We start from the raw sequence: 17,805 nt of genomic DNA on the forward strand, positions 1-17,805 counted from the left end.
GTGTTAGGCTAGACTCTGGACACACAAACACAGATTGAATCTTTATTTAAACAGTTTTGGAAACCACCAGAAGTGGCAGTAGTGAGTAGTAGATGTTGAGCCCTGTTGGGCGAGTATCCCACAGGACGCTGGAATGCCGCCCTCATCTTTATTTCCTCTTTGGCGCGAACCTCAGGGGCGTCCCCCTGAGATGACGTCACGCTGCCCGGATATTTAAGCCTACATCTTTTGCTAGCTAATCGAGTTAGCAATGGACTCCAACTCGGATTCTATGGATGGGATTCGCTCTCCATACAGAAGCTACTCTGCCACTCAGGCGATATCTGGAACTCTTACTGTTAACAGGGTACCCGCTCCTCATGGACCTCTTCTGCTTATTTCAGGTGCTATCAGGAAACCGGTACTCGCTCCTCGAGGGCCCATGTTCCCTGAGTCGCTGCCTGCATCTAAAATCCTTTCTACTTGGAAGCCTTCACTAACAGTATCCATCTGTGAGTACATCTACCATCTGTTCCACAGTACTACTTCCCTGGAACCAGGTACTCGCTCCTCGAGGGCCTGCCCTCTGTTCCAGTGCCAGACCTCTTGTCTAGTGGAACTGCTGTGTGAGTACAATACCACTGAGTCTCCCTGCTCTAAGGGATCAGGTACTTGCTCCTCGAGGGCCTGCTCTCAGCTGTGCTGTATTGGAAAGGGACTGAGAGTTATGAGTACACAGTGAGAAACATACAGAGTCCCAGGTAGAATAGGAGAAGCTCTGAGAAAGGGAGAGCAGGCTCTCGAGGAGTGAGTACCTGATCCCTTAGAGCAGGGAGACTCAGTGGTATTGTACTCACACAGTGGTTCCACTAGACGAGAGGTCTGTTACTGGAACAGAGGGCAGGCCCTCAAGGAGCGAGTACCTGGTTCCAGGGAAGCAGTACTGTGGAACAGATGGTAGTTGTACTCACAGATGGATACTGTTAGTGAAGTCTTCCAAGTAGAAAGGATTGTAGATGCAGGCAGCGTCGAGGAGCGAGTACCTGTTTCCTGATAGCACCTGAAATAAGCAGAAGAGGCCCACGAGGAGCGGGTACCCCGTTAGCAGTAACAGTTCCAGATATCGCTGGAGTGGCAGAATAGCTTCGGTACGGAGAGCAAATCCCATCCGTAGAATCCGAGTTGGAGTCCGTAAAGAGTCCATTGCTAACTCGGTTAGCTAGCAAAAGAGGTAGGCTTAAATATCCGGGTAGCGTGACGTCATCTCAGGGGGATGCCCCTGAGGTTCGCGCCAAAGAGGAAATAAAGATGAGGGCGGCATGCGCACGAGCGCCCTATAGTACCTTGGAGGAGCATGGCGGGAAGCAGCACCAAAGCCGGTCCGGGGATGCCGGAGAGGTCGGCAGACAGATGCCGCAGCAGCCAGTAGTCCGAGGTGAGCGGGAGGAACCGCAAGAAGAGTAAGTTAAGCGGGGCGAAGCCGTCGCAGACCGACAGTCGCAACAATTGGCCAGTGCACAAAATCTCAGGCAGCAGAGATCAGCCCCTCTCCTACCAGGCAGCATGCAAGGAACTGGATGGAAGTGGATGTGAACCTGAAGTAGACAGAGCAGAGTGTAAAGCAAAGAAGAACCCTCCCTAATCCAGCCCCTTCTTCTCTTTTGTGTACCCACCCCCATCTGCTGGGAACAGAAAGTTGGGGGTGGGCAAACTGTAGAGGACAGCAGAACAAAGAATTCTGTTTTTATCTTCATATTTCTATTTCGTGATCCCTTATTCTGTATTTGGTGAGGGTCTGTCTGTGTTCTATATGAGTGACAAAGGTGAAGTAATCTGCTAGCATGTAGGTTCTGTGTAGGGATCTACAGTAATCCAGTTCGTTCTTTTTCTCCACTAGAAGATCTATTGGCATTTTAGACTCAAGTGAAATATTTGCAGTATTGCCTTTTCAAACAAGGTTTTTACTGTTTGAGTTTTGAGAGTTAATGTTGTGTTGATATGGAAGGCTTGCTATATAGGTTCTGAGTGACTTTTTACAAGGTTTGGGGCAGATTTTAAAAGCCCTACGCTCACTGGGCCTATTTTCAAAAGGCCCGACGGCGCATATAAAGCCCTGGGACTCATGTAAGTCCCGGGACTTGGAAAAATGGGCGGGGAAGGGGCGTGGCCAGAGGCCTCTGCAAGGCCGCTGGGCTGGGGGATCACGCGCTGGCAGTTGGCCGGCGCACGCAAGTTAACTTGTGAAATAAAGGTATGAGGGATTTTTGGGGGGGGCTGGGGGGTGGGACAGGTAGGGGAAGGTGGGGGAAGGTGGGGGAGGAACGGGGAAAGCCAGCTGGTCTCCCCAAGGGCTCGGCGTGCGCAAGATGCACTAGTATGAAGTCCAGTTATACGATTTTACAGGATTGTTCTATGAGTCAGGGGGAGTCTATGAGTCAGAAAATTAATTGAGGAGGGTGCACATGGTTGAAGGATGTAGGAAAGTGTTCCTAAATCTCTTCTGGGGGACCCCCAACTACTCATATTTTCAGTATATTGCAATGAATAAACTTGAATAAGAGAAATGTAGGAGCTGCCGCATAACTCACTGGTCCTGTGTTGATTTTAAGTTTCTTCACCTATTGCTCCTGCCACTGCAGAAAAATCGACAGCATTACAGCCTGAGGAACATAGGAGGGAGGAGAGATAAGAGGGAAAGAGGAGGTGGCTGCCTCTTGGCAGGGGTAAAGAGGGGAGCTCTGCAGTAGGTTCGGGGGCGGGTGCAGAGGGGGCTGCTGCTGCTACTGGGCAGAGTAGTAGAGGAGAGGGGACTCCCACTGCTGGGCAGAGGGTGGGTGAGGGTGAAAGGGGGATGGAAGACAAATAGTGAGAGGAGAGGGGAAGAAAGAGGAAGACCTAGGGCAAGTGGTAGGGAAGGATGCAGCACAAGGAGTGGGGGAAAAAAGAGGGGGGACTCAGGGCACAGAGTGGATTGGGGGGAGAGGGGAATACAGGGGTTGGGAATGGGAAGGGGGGTCCGGGACCCAGACCAATTTTTTTTATTGATGGGTGGGGAGGTCAGGACCATCGCCGCTCTGGCTCATTTTTTAATTTTAAAACTTTGGGAGGCGGCCTGCACTCTCGAGCTGAACGCCTTGGCTTTTTTCTTTAAGAATTTCCTGCAGAATTATTGCCTTAAATGCCTCATTCGACCAGGAAAAAAAAAACAAGGGAAAAAGCTTACCCTGGGATTCTCCCGCATGCGCCGGTGACTGGCCTGATGGATAGCCATGTGGTTCGAGGGGGCTTGAGGTCGGGAGAGGATTCGCAACGGTCTGACGCCGCAGAGGAGATACAGGTTTCCCTACCTGACTTGAAACATCTCTGTCCCTGATCTGGAGAGAAGCACCGGCAAACCCTGCCACTTGCGTAAACCTGTAAGGGAATCTGGTGAAGACGTCTAGCAGGCAGGGAGCCCTGAGCCGGGAGGGAATGGCGTGGATGCCGGAACAGGAACTCCCGACGAGTTTGCCGGTTACTTAACCAGGAAAGAAGATTACAAATGAACCTGGGAAGTTTTTCTACTCCTTTACCACCAAGACTGCGATTTTCCCCTGGCTAAACCCCAGTTGGTAATGTTAGATTCTTTGTGGGAAGCTATAGAAGGACTGGGGAATCTACTTCCAAGTCAACTAAATTCCTTGGTAGATAGAAGTAATGATCATGAAGCACGTATACAACTAGTAGAAACATCTGTAAAATTAAATACTCAGATCAGTGAGGTTAATACAAAATTGTTGTCTGGCAAGTTGTTGCAGGAATCTTTAGTAAAAGATTATTCACTGTTATTAAGTAAAATTGAAAATTTGGAGAATGTGGTGAAGGGTAAAAACCTTTGTTTTGTGAATTTTCCAAAGATATCGTATATAACACCAAAGGACATGTTTAAAAGATATGTCATAGAAATACTTAAAATTCCTGAAAATGCTGTCCCACCTTTGACGCGTGCATTCTATCTGTCTTCTTTTAAAAGCAGTTTGGGACAAAATAAGATGGATTCTATCAAGGAAAATCAATCTGTGTACGTAGAGGAGTCTGTTATTCCAGCTTTAAACGTCTCAGAATTTTTTGAGACATCGGATACGGCCCAAGCCATTTCAACTACATTAATAGTGACATTTGCATTGGAACCTGATAAAGACTGGGTGTTGAAGCTATTCTATAAACATAGATTAGAATTGTTTTTGAACTTGCAGATTAGGATATTTCCTGATGTATCTAAAATGACACAGAAGAGGAAGCAATTCTTATTTCTTAGACCTAAGGTCCAGCAATTAGGGACCTTTTTCTTATTAAGTGTAAGGTTACATAAATTATAGAGAAGCTTCATATCTTTTCTTTATGCCATCTCAATTGATACAGTTTTTGAGTGATAAAGCAGTAAATGTCTTCATTCAAGAAAATCTTGCTAATTAATCTCTCTGTAACTGGTCAAGTTATCTCTCATTACTATTAAAACCCCCTATAGAGGTGCAGGTATAATATTATCTATTGTATTTGTAGTTTATATCAAAATTGTGGCATTGGATCCCCCCAATTTGTGGACTTAAAGGTTCGGAGTATGGTTTTCTTTGATATCTGTAATGGTTTTGTAAAATATTATTTAGAACCTCTGAACATTTTTTGGGCAGGCTGTCTTTTATGGCAATGATGGTCCCTTGAGGTTGGAGCCGCCACTGTATAAAAGGGCCACTAGTTGCGTTCTTTTGTTGCGTGGTATTTGGACATGAGAAAAGAATGCACCCTAGAGCTGTGAAAGGTTTTTGGGGGCGGGGCCCCACTATAGCAGCAACAACCCCCTGCGTTAGTGGGACCCCTCCTGCAATAAAACATTGCAGCATAATGCATGCAGGGGATTGTTTGCCTGCCCCTGACTCATAAAACAATCAGTAATCAAAGTTATTATTTAAAAATAACACCTAGTAAGGAGACCATTGCTTGGCAACAAATATATTTGAATTATTAAATACCTGTTATTAATTAAGTTGACTTAGAAAATAGCTACTGCTATTACTTGCAATGGTAACATGGAATAGACTTAGTTTTTGGGTACTTGCCAGGTTCTTATGGCCTGGATTGGCCACTGTTGGAAACAGGATGCTGGGCTTGATGGACCCTTGGTCTGACCCAGTATGGCATTTTCTTATGTTCTTATATATGCCCCATGCGCAGAAAAAGCTTGTCCCACCCTCTGGCTTAATTACTCAAGTTTTCCAAACCTAATCCCAAGGCAGGTTACTGAGTTTGCTCTTTGTTGTATGCTTCTAGAGCCATTTATTTTAAATTGGGTAAATGGACTTCTCCTCCAAGAACTTATCCAATCCTTTTTTAAACACAGCTATACTAACTGCACTAACCACATCCTCCGGCAACAAATTCCAGAGTCTAATTGTGCGTTGAGTAAAAAAGAACTTTCTCCGATTAGTTTTAAATGTACCCCATGCTAACTTCATGGAGTGCCCCCTAGTCTTTCTACTATCCGAAAGAGTAAATAACCGATTCACATCTACCCGTTCTAGACCTCTCATGATTTTAAACACCTCTATCATATCCCCCCTCAGTCGTCTCTTCTCCAGGCTGAAAAGTCCTAACCTCTTTAGTCTTTCCTCATAGGGGAGTTGTTCCATTCCCCTTATCATTTTGGTAGCCCTTCTCTGTACCTTCTCCATCACTATTATATCTTTTTTGAGATGCGGCGACCAGAATTGTACACAGTATTCAAGGTGCGGTCTCACCATGGAGCGATACAGAGGCATTATGACATTTTCCGTTTTATTCACCATTCCTTTTCTAATAATTCCCAACATTCTGTTTGCTTTTTTGACTGCCGCAGCACACTGTACCGACGATTTCAATGTGTTATCCACTATGACACCTAGATCTCTTTCTTGGGTTGTAGCACCTAATATGGAACCCAACATTGTGTAATTATAGCATGGGTTATTTTTCCCTATATGCATCACCTTGCACTTATCCACATTAAATTTCATCTGCCATATGGATGCCCAATTTTCCAGTCTCACAAGGTCTTCCTGCAATTTATCACAATCTGCTTGTGATTTAACTACTCTGAACAATTTTGTGTCATCTGCAAATTTGATTATCTCACTCGTCGTATTTCTTTCCAGATCATTTATAAATATACTAGACGTTAAGCCCGTAACAACGGGCTCGGTCCGTTTCCTTCCCACTCCCTCCCCCTCATTCTCCCTCCTCCTTCACTCTCTCCCCCCTCCCTCTCACTTCCCCCCTCCCTCTCTCTCACCTTCCCCCTCCCCTTCTCACCCCCCCCCCCCTCCCTCCTCTCACCTTCCTCTCACCCCTCTCTCTCACCTCCCTCTCTCTCTCTCACCTTCCCCTCCCTCTCTCGATCCCCTCCCCTTTACGATCGTCCACAACCGGCAGATCTCGGGGGGGGGGGGGGTGTCCCGCGCGCGCGCGGCACCGCCACCACTTCTCCTCCCGCTCTTGCCGGCAGATCTCGGGAGGCGGTGTTACTCCCGCGCGCGCGCAGCGCCGCCACTTCTCCTCCCGCTCCTGCCGGCAGATCTCGGGGGGGTGTCACTCGCGCGCGCGGCGCCGCTGCTTCTCCTCCCGCTCCTGCGTCGCGGCCGCCGCCGCTCCTGCGGCCCCACCGCCATTTTCTTTTCCGGGCACGCACGGCTCTGACCAACGTGCTGGCCCGCACATGCGCGGTAGAGCTGCTCTCTACTGCGCATTTGCGGGCCGTCGGTCAGAGCCCATTTATAAGGTAGATTGAAAAGTAAGGGTCCCAATACAGATCCCTGAGGCACTCCACTGTCCACTCCCTTCCACTGAGAAAATTGCTCATTTAATCCTACTCTCTGTTTCCTGTCTTTTAGCCAGTTTGCAATCCACGAAAGGACATTGCCACCTATCCCATGACTTTTCACTTTTCCTAGAAGCCTCTCATGAGGAACTTTATCAAACGCCTTCTGAAAATCCAAGTATACTATATCTACCGGTTCACCTTTATCCACATGTTTATTAACTCCTTCAAAAAGGTGAAGCAGATTTGTGAGGCAAGACTTGCCCTGGGTAAAGCCATGCTGACTTTGTTCCATTAAACCATGTCTTTCTATATGTTCTGTGATTTTGATGTTTAGAACACTTTCCACTATTTTTCCTGGCACTGAAGTCAGGCTAACCGGTCTGTAGTTTCCCGGATCGCCCCTGGAGCCCTTTTTAAATATTGGGGTTACATTTGCTATCCTCCAGTCGTCAGGTACAATGGATGATTTTATTGTTAAGTTACAAATTTTTACTAATAGGTCTGAAATTTCATTTTTTAGTTCCTTCAGAACTCTGGGGTGTATACCATCCGGTCCAGGTGATTTACTACTCTTCAGTTTGTCAATCAGGCCTACCACATCTTCTAGGTTCACCGTGATTTGATTCAGTCCATCTGAATCATTACCCATGAAAACCTTCTCCATTACGGGTACCTCCCTAACATCCTCTTCAGTAAACACCGAAGCAAAGAAATCATTTAATCTTTCCGCGATGGCCTTATCTTCTCTAAGTGCCCCTTTAACCCCTCGATCATCTAATGGTCCAACTGACTCCCTCACAGGCTTTCTGCTTCGGATATATTTAAAAAGGTTTTTACTGTGAGTTTTTGCCTCTACAGCCAACTTCTTTTCAAATTCTCTCTTAGCCTGTCTTATCAATGTCTTACATTTAACTTGCCAATGTTTATGTTTTATCCTATTTTCTTCTGTTGGATCCTCCTTCCTATTTTTGAATGAAGATCTTTTGGCTAAAATAGCTTCTTTCACCTCCCCTTTTAACCATGCCGGAATTATGCCCCCCCCCCCCCCCCCCCCCCTTACCATGTCTGCTTGGACACAGCGTTTTCTCCTTTAACAGCAAAAGCCCAGCTGGCCTTATAGTGGTAGCATCTTCAGCAAATCACCCCTCTCTTTCCCCTCTTTCTCTTCCCTCACCCCATGCCCAGCAATCCCTTTCTCTTCCCCTCCCATTCTTCCCTGAATCCTCCTCTCCCCTCACTCTACTCTGTGCCCTGAATCATCCTATTTCTCCCCATTTCTTGCATCCAAATCCAATCCCAAGGCAAGTTACTGACTTTTTTTTTTTTGCCCTGGGTTCAACTTCCAGGTTTGCCAGCATTTTATAGATTAGTTGTCTTTATTTATTTAGATGTAATGTGCTTTTTTTCATTTGGTGCTCAAGGCTCTTGCCATCTTCGGGAGTGAGGTGGAGGGGCAGGCTAGATCTCTGCCCAGAATTCTGAGTTGGAGCCTCTTGCCAGGCAAGAGCCACTAATGTGGGCCCTGTGTCAAGAAAGTTTCTCCACCTCTGATATAAAAAAAAATCTAAACAAAGCAAGGCCAAATTAATCAGGACAAGTTGTCAGTTTAACACCTGTATTGATAAACATGTTTTAAAAGATGTGATTGGTTCTGAGGATGAACAATACTTTTATCAGTTTTCTAACAGCAAAACGGTTTGGATATCAAATATATTTCACATATAAGACCTAACAAAATTAAGTGTTAAATACTGCTTGGCAGCTAACTTTTATTATGCCCAGACCTCAAATGTACTAGCATATAATCATATGAATGTTAGTTATTTTTCACATGCTTATGTGAGCACACAAAAAGTACATGCTAAAAACAAGCAGATGGTGACAGATGGGGAAGGTTGAATAAGGTGATTTTTGAAACCTAGAGAAGTGCACTTCTGTAATAGAGTAAAACTACAAATTTTCTGATAGGCAAATAGCAACTTGAAAATGCCATTTGATGTTACATAGTGTTCTGCTGCTAATCTGTGGGTATTTTATCCAAAGGGAACTTTGATCCTCCCAACAGGTCCTCCAATCGCCATCCCCCCCCCCTGTTTTCTGCCAACATAACTTATATGAAACTTTGTGCATTCAGCTGCTATGGCCTAAAAATATGGCTCAAGATACTACTACCATGCACCTTAAGCCCTATTACTTCATCTACTGGGGGAAAAAAAAATTAAAAGCTTTGCAATTCAGCCAGACCCTCCCCTAGATTCTACAGTAGAGACTTTCTTCTAATATCTGGCAGTCAAAAAATATTAATCATAAACCCTCAACTTTCTTCACCACTGGGTTAATCTTACTGAATTGATTCTTACTAATTCTGCACTAGCTCCTACCTTATTATATATGCAATTATACTGTTGGGGTACAAACAATCCTTTAGAAGAGTAGACACTGAACACTGACAGTCTTAAAAAAAAAAAAAAAAAAAAAGGAAGCATTTATTTATACTGTAAATTTAAAAGAAGCGCGCGGGCTCTGATATACGCATGTGTGTTTGAACGCACATATGCAGGAATTTTAAATCGCTTGGGCAAGTGTGCGCGTACTATTTAATATACACCTGGCGTGCTTATGTGCCCTCCTGATTTTAAGTAGTTACACAATGAAATGTTATTCGCTTATCTTCCTTTGGAATTTGTCGGTTTTAATGCACACAGCTAAGCAGATTTTAAAGCATATGTGCGTAAAGAAAATAGCCACTAGTTTGCCCAGCTTATCTCAAGGTTATGTAGATCCCTCTGGTTCTTCCGCCTGCACTCCCCCCCCTCCCCACTCCCAGTTTACCCGGACCCCTCACAAGTTTTCTTTATACATACACCTCATCAAGAACAAAAGTAAATTAGCGCAGGTAACAGCCTGAAGTGTGCTGTGAGTGTTGGCTTTAAAATCCGTATTTACGTGCATAAATGTTAGCCCTGGCCCAGAACGCCCTAACTGTGCCCCTTTTATCCACGCATTGGGTTGCTTACCCGTGCACATATATGCGCATAATTTGGCAATTTTTTAAATACAAGTTTCTCGCATTTAGCCCAGATACTTGCGTATATGGACCTTTTAACGCAAGCAACTCTTAAAATTCATCCCTAAGTGAGAGTTTCACAGAGTCTGTGTCAAGCCCTGCACAGAGATACAGTACAGATCCAGCTCTACTAATTCTAAAGATTCAGGGGGTGGGGGGCCTGGATCCTATTATTTGTATGTGGAGCTTTCAAGGTAGTGGGGGGGCGAGGAGCCTGTACCCTATTTGTGACTTGGGGGTGGGAGGACCAGGGCCGGTACCCTATTGGTGACTTGGGGTGGGGGGCTGTGGACGCCACCACATGGGCTTTTTTTTTCTGTTGTTTAACTTTCGGGGAATTGGGGCTGCCTCGATTGGTGGCCCTAGGTTGAGAAGGGAATCAGCACTAAAATATTTTCATCCCATTGCCTAGTAATGACCTTCTTTGAACGTATTTGTATTATTTATGCATGCAAATCGCACACAAATAAGGACATTGTAATAGGGGAGAGATCCTGGGTGGGAAGATGCAAAATACCGCATATATTGCACGATAGTGCTCTATCTTCAAACAGGCGTACCCAGACTAGATCCCCTGTTCTCAACCCTTTGTTGCTTCAGCACATGTGCTGAACCCATGTATAAAGTTGTGCTCCATTTTTTACTTGTTATCTTTACATATGATGTTGCCCTTGCTTGCCAGTTTCGGTTACTTTTCCTTTTGTTTCTGTAGTCCCATCCCTTGTACCTGTTTGATGTAATTTCCACCTTCAGTTCCAATGTAAACTGGTATGATGTACCTACTAATACCGGTATAAAAAAAAGCATTAAATAAATAAATATCACAAAATATATGCTGTCTAACTCTGTTTAATGTGGCTTGATGCATCTCCTTGTAAGTTTGTACCTGAGGCAACAGAGGGTAAGTTCACTTGCCCAAGGTCACAAGGAATAGTAGTGGGGTTTGAAACCTGATTTCCCTGGTTCATAGCTCACTGCTCTGTCCACAAGGTTACTCCGCCACGCTATAATAGGGGACAGAGCTCTCAGAACCATAGGGGAGGAGGAATCCAATTGATACAGACTAGTAGAGGCCTATCCACAGTGTTTGGAATTCTCACTAGGGAAACAGAGATGATCATCATTGTCAGAAGGGGAGAGTACCTCCAGATATGTTGATGAGGAAAACATCAAGCTGAAACAGGCTGGTTACAGACCATTGGCAAATACTGATTAGGCACTGACATCCGAGGCATAGGGAGATAAATAAGGACAAGGGCAATAATGACAATTATATACATTAACTTATGCCCCAGGCCCCCAAATAAGGATCCAATACCAAGGAAATCCAAATCCCATGACCCATGGGGAAGAATATGAGCTTTGCAGAGAGGTCATGCAAATAATATCATGCTGCAGTTTGCCAGAATTATCAACATAAGCACAGCAAGGGTATTAATAAACTGGCATATGCCATCTTTCTTGGCTAATAAGGTGTCCCGTGCGAGCCTATTGTCCAAAACAGCTTTTGCCAAGGACTGATGTTCTTCCTGCAATTTATCTATGCCTCTTGCAGTACCATTTGCTAAACTTTCAGTAATAGCAAATATGTCATGGATAGCGTTTTCTAATTCCGTGGTCCCAACCCTGTCCTGGGGGCCTACTAGCCAGTCGAGTTTTCAGGATATCCACAATGAATATGCATGAGAGAAAATTTGCATGCACTGCCTCCATAACATGACAATTTTCTCTCATGCATATTCATTGTCGATATCTTGAAAACCTGACTGGCCTGTGGGCCCCCAGGACAGGGTTGGGGACCACTGTTCTAACTCATAGACACCCAAACTGGGAAACTAAATTAGCTCAAAAATGATGAAACCCCGTGTTCCTCACTATTAGGTAGATTGTAAGTGTTGTTCGCGCAAAAATGGCCCCATACTTGCATATGTGGCCTGTGCACAAGCAACACAAATTTTAAGAAGCTGGAAAGTGCATGCGTACATATCTTGTGTGCGCATCAAGAATAGAGAGGCAGAAAAGGGGTGGGGAATGGGCGTTCCAGGGTGGGCCAAGACACACACAGCCCCTGAATTTTGCAAGGCTGAATATGGCAATGCGCATCCAAGTTATGCAGGTAACTTTACTATTGGTCCTGTTGAGGTGTAAGTCTGGAGATTTGACACTGGAGAGAGAGAGACTCTTTTAAAGAGCCAATCTGACACTCTCTATATATCCCACTGTAAGATGGGCACTTTCAACTCAGGGTGAGTTTTTTTGGGGGGGCCTGTGTTACATGGGTCTACAGACCCTTGTGCCCTAGGCAGACCAATGTAACAGCATCCCCCCCCAGAACCCACCATGAGTTGAAAGTGCCCCTCTTACAGTAGGATATATAGAGAGTGTAAGATCGGCCCTTTAAAAGAATGCAATTCTCTCTCTCTCTCTCTATGTGTATGCGCATATAGGCTCCAACACATACACGCGGTGGGGATATTTTAAATGGTACACATGTACTTGCATGTACAATATAAAATTGAGTGTATTTTTGCTTACGTACCCATTATGTGTGTTTAGGGGTGCATGTGTGCACCTTTTAAAATTTACTTTATATAAGGGGATCCTGGGTATTATGCTGGTTATCACACTGGAAATGGCAATATGGATGGATATCAAGGTGAGCATGTGAATGATTGGGTGAGAAGTGGATAGTAAAATTGTGATGACACATAACCCAGCATAAAAGTTTCTTTAATGTCTGGGAGAGGCACCTTTCTGTCCCATCTCCCTCCTAAAGGAATTCCCCCCACCTGATCCCAGAGTACTAAGGTCTGATTAAAATTCCTTTGTGAGAATCTAATGCCCTCTGGGAGTATGGGGCAATGTATATATTAAGGATAAGCCACAGGGGCATTTCCTCCACATAGTCAGGACATTTAATGGTACCCTGCATATTATAGGAAGGGGCATAGGCCTCCAACTTGTCAATATATACAGCAACAGAAGCATTACTGATAAATTTACAAGTACTTTAAACTTTAAATCTGTGTGATTTGCCAGAATAAAGCCATATATCCCATTCTCATCGATTAACAATGTCTTGTTACACTTGCACCAGCCAGTGATTATATTTCACAACAGACACCAGTCTGTTGCCACTCATGAAGGAGAAAGTAGGAGTCACTTTGTCATTTATTCAACTCTAGGACTGAACCATGTTTATTGGGCAGTGGAATTGTAAATCAAGTTCACTGGTTCAGGAAAGTAAAGTTCCATTTGTCCCTATAAGGCAAATTTCATGGACATTTTCATGCAGATACAAAAGCTACTAATGTTCAGTGCCCTCCCTAGTGTCAGGGTCATATTAGTAAAGTTGTTGGCATGCAAGTCCAAGGTGACAGGGCAGCACAATAACATAAAATCGGTAAAAGCAAAAGAACAGGTCATGGTATTATTCTGCAACTCTCAAGCAATTAGCAGAGGAGAGGGATTATGTCTGAACAGACGTCTGGGGGCCTACTCATAAGAACAAAAGACTTGCCATATTGGCTCAGACCAAAGGTTCATCAAGCCCAATATCCTGTTTCCAACAGTGGCCAACCCAGGTCACAAGTACCTAGCAGGATCCCAAGAGGTAGATAGATTCCAAGCTGCTTATCCCAAGTATAAGCAGTGAATATATGATCCAAGAAAACAAAGAGGTAGGCGATCTATGATACCGTCAGGTGAACAAAAAAGGAATAGATGCCTGGATCTTTTTCAACGCTTTATTGGTGCAGAGACGTGTCAAGTAAAATCGCTCGACTCAGGCCGAGTTTCGCAGCTTTGCAGCCACTGCCTCAGGGGCTGGTTCACAGCCTGCTGCGCTAACCGCTAGGCCAAGGATCCTGTGAACCAGCCCCTGAGGCAGCGGCTGCAAAGCTGCGAAACTCGGCCTGAGTCGGGCGATTTTACTTGACACGTCTCTGCACCAATAAAGCATTGAAAAAGATCCAGGCATCTATTCCTTTTGTGTTCACCTAAGCAGTGAATATATGCAACTCTACTTTAATAATGGTTAATGGACTTTTCCTCCAAAAACTTATTCAAATTTTTTAAAATGCAGTTACACTAATAGCTTTTTCCACATCCTCTGGCAATGAATTTCAGAGCTTAATTATACATTGAGTAAAAAAATATTTTCTCGTATTAGTTTTAAATGTATTATCTAGTAACTTCATTGTGTGTCCCCTGGTCTTTGTACTTTTCAAAAGAGTAAATAGTGGATTCATGTTTATTTATTCCATTCCACTCATTATTTTATAGACCTCTATAATACCTCCCCTCTGTTGTCTCTTCTAATTCTAATTCTTCTATATCTTGTTTTGAGATGTGGTGACCAGAACTGCACACAATACTCTAGATAATATCATACCATAGAGCGATATAGAGGCATTATAATATTTTCTGCTTTATTCTCCATGCCTTTCCTAATAATCCCTAGCATTCTATTTGCTTTTTTGTCTACTGCTACACACTGAGCAGAAGATTTCAGTGTATTTTCAACAATGAAAGGTACACAAAGATTTGTACATTGTACTTTCAACCTACCTTGATAGCAGCTAGGTAGAGAGTACATCAAGCTAGATCGAGAGTACATTGTACAAATCTCATCTTTTTGTACCTTTCATGACTCCAAATCACATCAAACCTTCACTGATGTCTACTGTGCTGTTCGTACAGCTGACTGTGCAAGTAAAACTGCCCCCCAAAACCTAGCCCACCTCCAAAACCACCCTGAGTTCAGAATGGCCCCTCTTATAGTGATAGAAAAAGTTGACTAATATATGTGCGTCCCCAGAGGCGCTGTCTCTCTCTCTTCCCCTCCCCCCTCGAAACGGGATTTGCGATAAATATCACAAATCCTGTTTTGGCCATAACACACAGCATAATGCCAGGAAAAAAGGTGTAGTTATTTCCAGCATTACATTCTGTGATAGCATGCGTTACACTATCACACACAACATTAAGCACCCCTTATTTTCATTTACTCCATTCAAACTCCTCCCACTTGACTAAATTTTTAAAATTTGCATACGCATCTCATGATGCATTATTTATCACATGCATTATGGCATTATCATGGGTGTTAGAGCCCTAACGCCCACGATAAGGACCTAACGTGATATGAAAAATGACCCTCATAGTTTGTTAGTCTTGAAAGTTATCGAAATACATACACCCGGGTAACTTTTTTCAAATATATTCAGCAGGACATTTATCCAATTAAATATCCCAGGCAACTTAACTGCTGACTGTAACCAGATAAGTTATTTGTTGAAAGCTTTTCTGAATATTGGCCTCATGGTGTCAGTTATCCAACAGGATCCCAATTACTTTAAAACTATAATACTTAAAATTGTGCAATATCTGGCTATCATTGCTGGTGTTTGATGTGTATACCCAATTTGAAAAGGGAGAGGAACACAGAAACTAAAACACTATTATCCAATTGTGGTTTCTCTCTCTCTCTACCTCAATTTACCCAAGTTGGTGATAGAACAGAATTTGGACTCCAGAGTCTCAGTTCTTTTGACTAGTGATTCACTGCTCTAACCGCTAAATTCCACATTCTCTCATAGATAAATCTCTGCAGATCCTAGGAGTTTGAAATGAAAATTGATTATTGACAATGTTAGTCTCTCAAAAATAACTTTTTCTCAGCTGTTATCCACCTGATTTGTATACCTTTGTTTTATTGTTCAAAAACAATTTATAGCCTGTCAGTGATAACTTTGAAGCTGTATTGGTGGGAAGCAGAGGGATAGTTCTAATTGACAAGAGAAAACCTTTGAATTGATTGAAATCATGTTTATTTGCTTCAAATTGTAGGTGTTAGAAGACAATGACTATGGCCGTGCAGTGGACTGGTGGGGTCTGGGGGTTGTAATGTATGAAATGATGTGTGGAAGACTGCCATTCTACAACCAGGATCATGAGAAACTCTTTGAACTAATACTAATGGAAGACATTAAATTCCCCAGAACGCTTTCAGCAGATGCAAAATCATTACTTTCAGGACTTCTGATAAAAGATCCAAATAAACGGTAAGTGTAGCAGAAGATAGTTTTAAAGTATTCCACAAATCCCCACTGCACATTTATTTTATTTTTGCAACAATTGTCATTATTATTGAGCACTATTTAATTAAAATGAGGTAATGAATTTCTGTTTGTTATTATAAAACATAATATCATCAGTACATGAGATGCCTCATAAACTTGAGTGAGAGACTATTTTTTAATCCTGTTTTCCTACAGGGAAATTGGTCTTTTAAACAGGCCGATACAGTAAAGTGGGGCCGCGGTTACCCCACTCCTAACCCGCTTTCTACTCACTTTCCGGCCGCGTTAGCCCTTCCTGCGATACACTATCCCCTTTAACCCATCCTTACCGCCTCTTTAAATCACCGGGTAACCCCTTCCGCACGCGGCATGTATATTAAATGTAAACGATCGGATTAGCTATTCCCTCCCATACAGTAACACGCGCCCCGACTATCGCTATTTTACCCTGCCGTTTTGCCGCGCGTTTAACCTGCTAACTTACCGCCTACCCTTACCCCTGCGTTAGAGGCAGGGGTAAGGGTAGACGGCAAACTTTCCCCCAAAAGGACGTCACGCGCGCCCGTCTGTGTGCTTTCATTGGCTGGAGCGCCCAAATTGACGGGCGCTCAGGCCAATGAAAGTACGCTTTGCTTCGCTCGCGCCGTGACTTTTGATTTGAATATCTCCGAGCAAAGCAGGAACTGTCTGATCACCTTAGCTTGAGCGTGCCTAGGTTTCTCGGGGTATGTAAAACTAAGACTGGGACCAGTGGAATAATTAAAAACCAGCAGCCTTAGCCAAACAGGACGCTCTCCCATTCTGTGCCTAAGGAAAACGTCCTAAATGAATTGGCACGGGGGGGACTGCTGCGAGCCGTTATCGCCGCCTGCCCCCTCCGGAGGGCTGCAGAGAAGGGAAGGGGCTGAAAAGCAACAAAAGGTAAGTTGGCACATGTCGAGCCGCTTCGGGAGGAGGGTATTTTCGGTTTTTAGGTTTTCATGGGTTAAAGTTGGGATCCACTTCCTGGTGCCTGTCATTTCAAATGTCATTTGAAATGACAGGTACCAGCGCACCCAGGATACTGTATAGGCGCTGTATTAAGCGCTTATACAGTAAAATGGGTTGCGCGGGCCTAATGCTTCGCCTAACGCTTCGCAGATGCGGCTTGCATTTGCATGCCATTTAAATAGAGTATCGAGCGGTATGTGATCAGAACAGTGCGTGGGGCAAACGAGGGTGCACCCGGCACTGCCACACTCTTTCTAACACGTCCTTACTGTATCGACCCGAAAGTTATCAAAGCCAATATTCATCCACTCTCTGCCTGAGAAAGTTGGTCGGATAAACTTATCTGGTTAACTTGGGTGAGGAATTAGCCTATGCTTCTAGCGTTGCTGTCAGAAGAATGCTGGAAGTGCCAGGAGCAGTTCCTAGTTGGGATTCTGGGGTTACGAGCGTGGAAAAGAATGGAAGAGAAGTTGCAGGGGAAGGAGGAGGGGGCAGGCCTCAGGACACTAGTGAGTTGTAGTAGGGAGGGGACTCAGTCACAAGGCCCACACTTAACTTTAAATGTTTTCTGGGTGGGAGCTGGAAGATTGGGCCTCAGGGATCCAAAGTTTTGGGGGGGGGGGTTTTGGTTCCATTTTGCAGCCACTTAAGCAGCTGTATTTTGAAAATAGCCAGTTAAGTAGAAAGTTATACGACTACACGTAGCTAGTTTAACTTTCAAACCATTTATATTCAAAGATAACCGTTTAAACGCAAACATTATGTAGCTAAAGGTAGCTGAATAACTTTAGGCGAGTATATTCAGCAGGATACTTATCCCAACCAGAGTTACCTGGGTAAGTTTATCCAGCTAT

General features: G+C 44.1%; 1 protein-coding gene across 4 annotated transcripts in view; it reads left to right on the top strand.

Annotated features, from left to right (window-relative positions):
* Positions 1-17,805, top strand: part of AKT3 (AKT serine/threonine kinase 3) — a 1,010,799-nt gene that overhangs the window by 840,339 nt on the left and 152,655 nt on the right. For all 4 annotated transcript variants that reach the window (XM_029593967.1, XM_029593963.1, XM_029593964.1 and 1 more), the window contains one exon: positions 15,729-15,943. In XM_029593967.1, coding sequence (XP_029449827.1) covers positions 15,729-15,943 — 215 coding nt within the window. The remainder of the gene's footprint in view (positions 1-15,728; positions 15,944-17,805) is intronic.

The sequence above is a fragment of the Rhinatrema bivittatum genome, chromosome 3 (genome assembly GCF_901001135.1).
Source record: "Rhinatrema bivittatum chromosome 3, aRhiBiv1.1, whole genome shotgun sequence".
In the NCBI taxonomy this organism is placed as follows: domain Eukaryota; kingdom Metazoa; phylum Chordata; class Amphibia; order Gymnophiona; family Rhinatrematidae; genus Rhinatrema; species Rhinatrema bivittatum.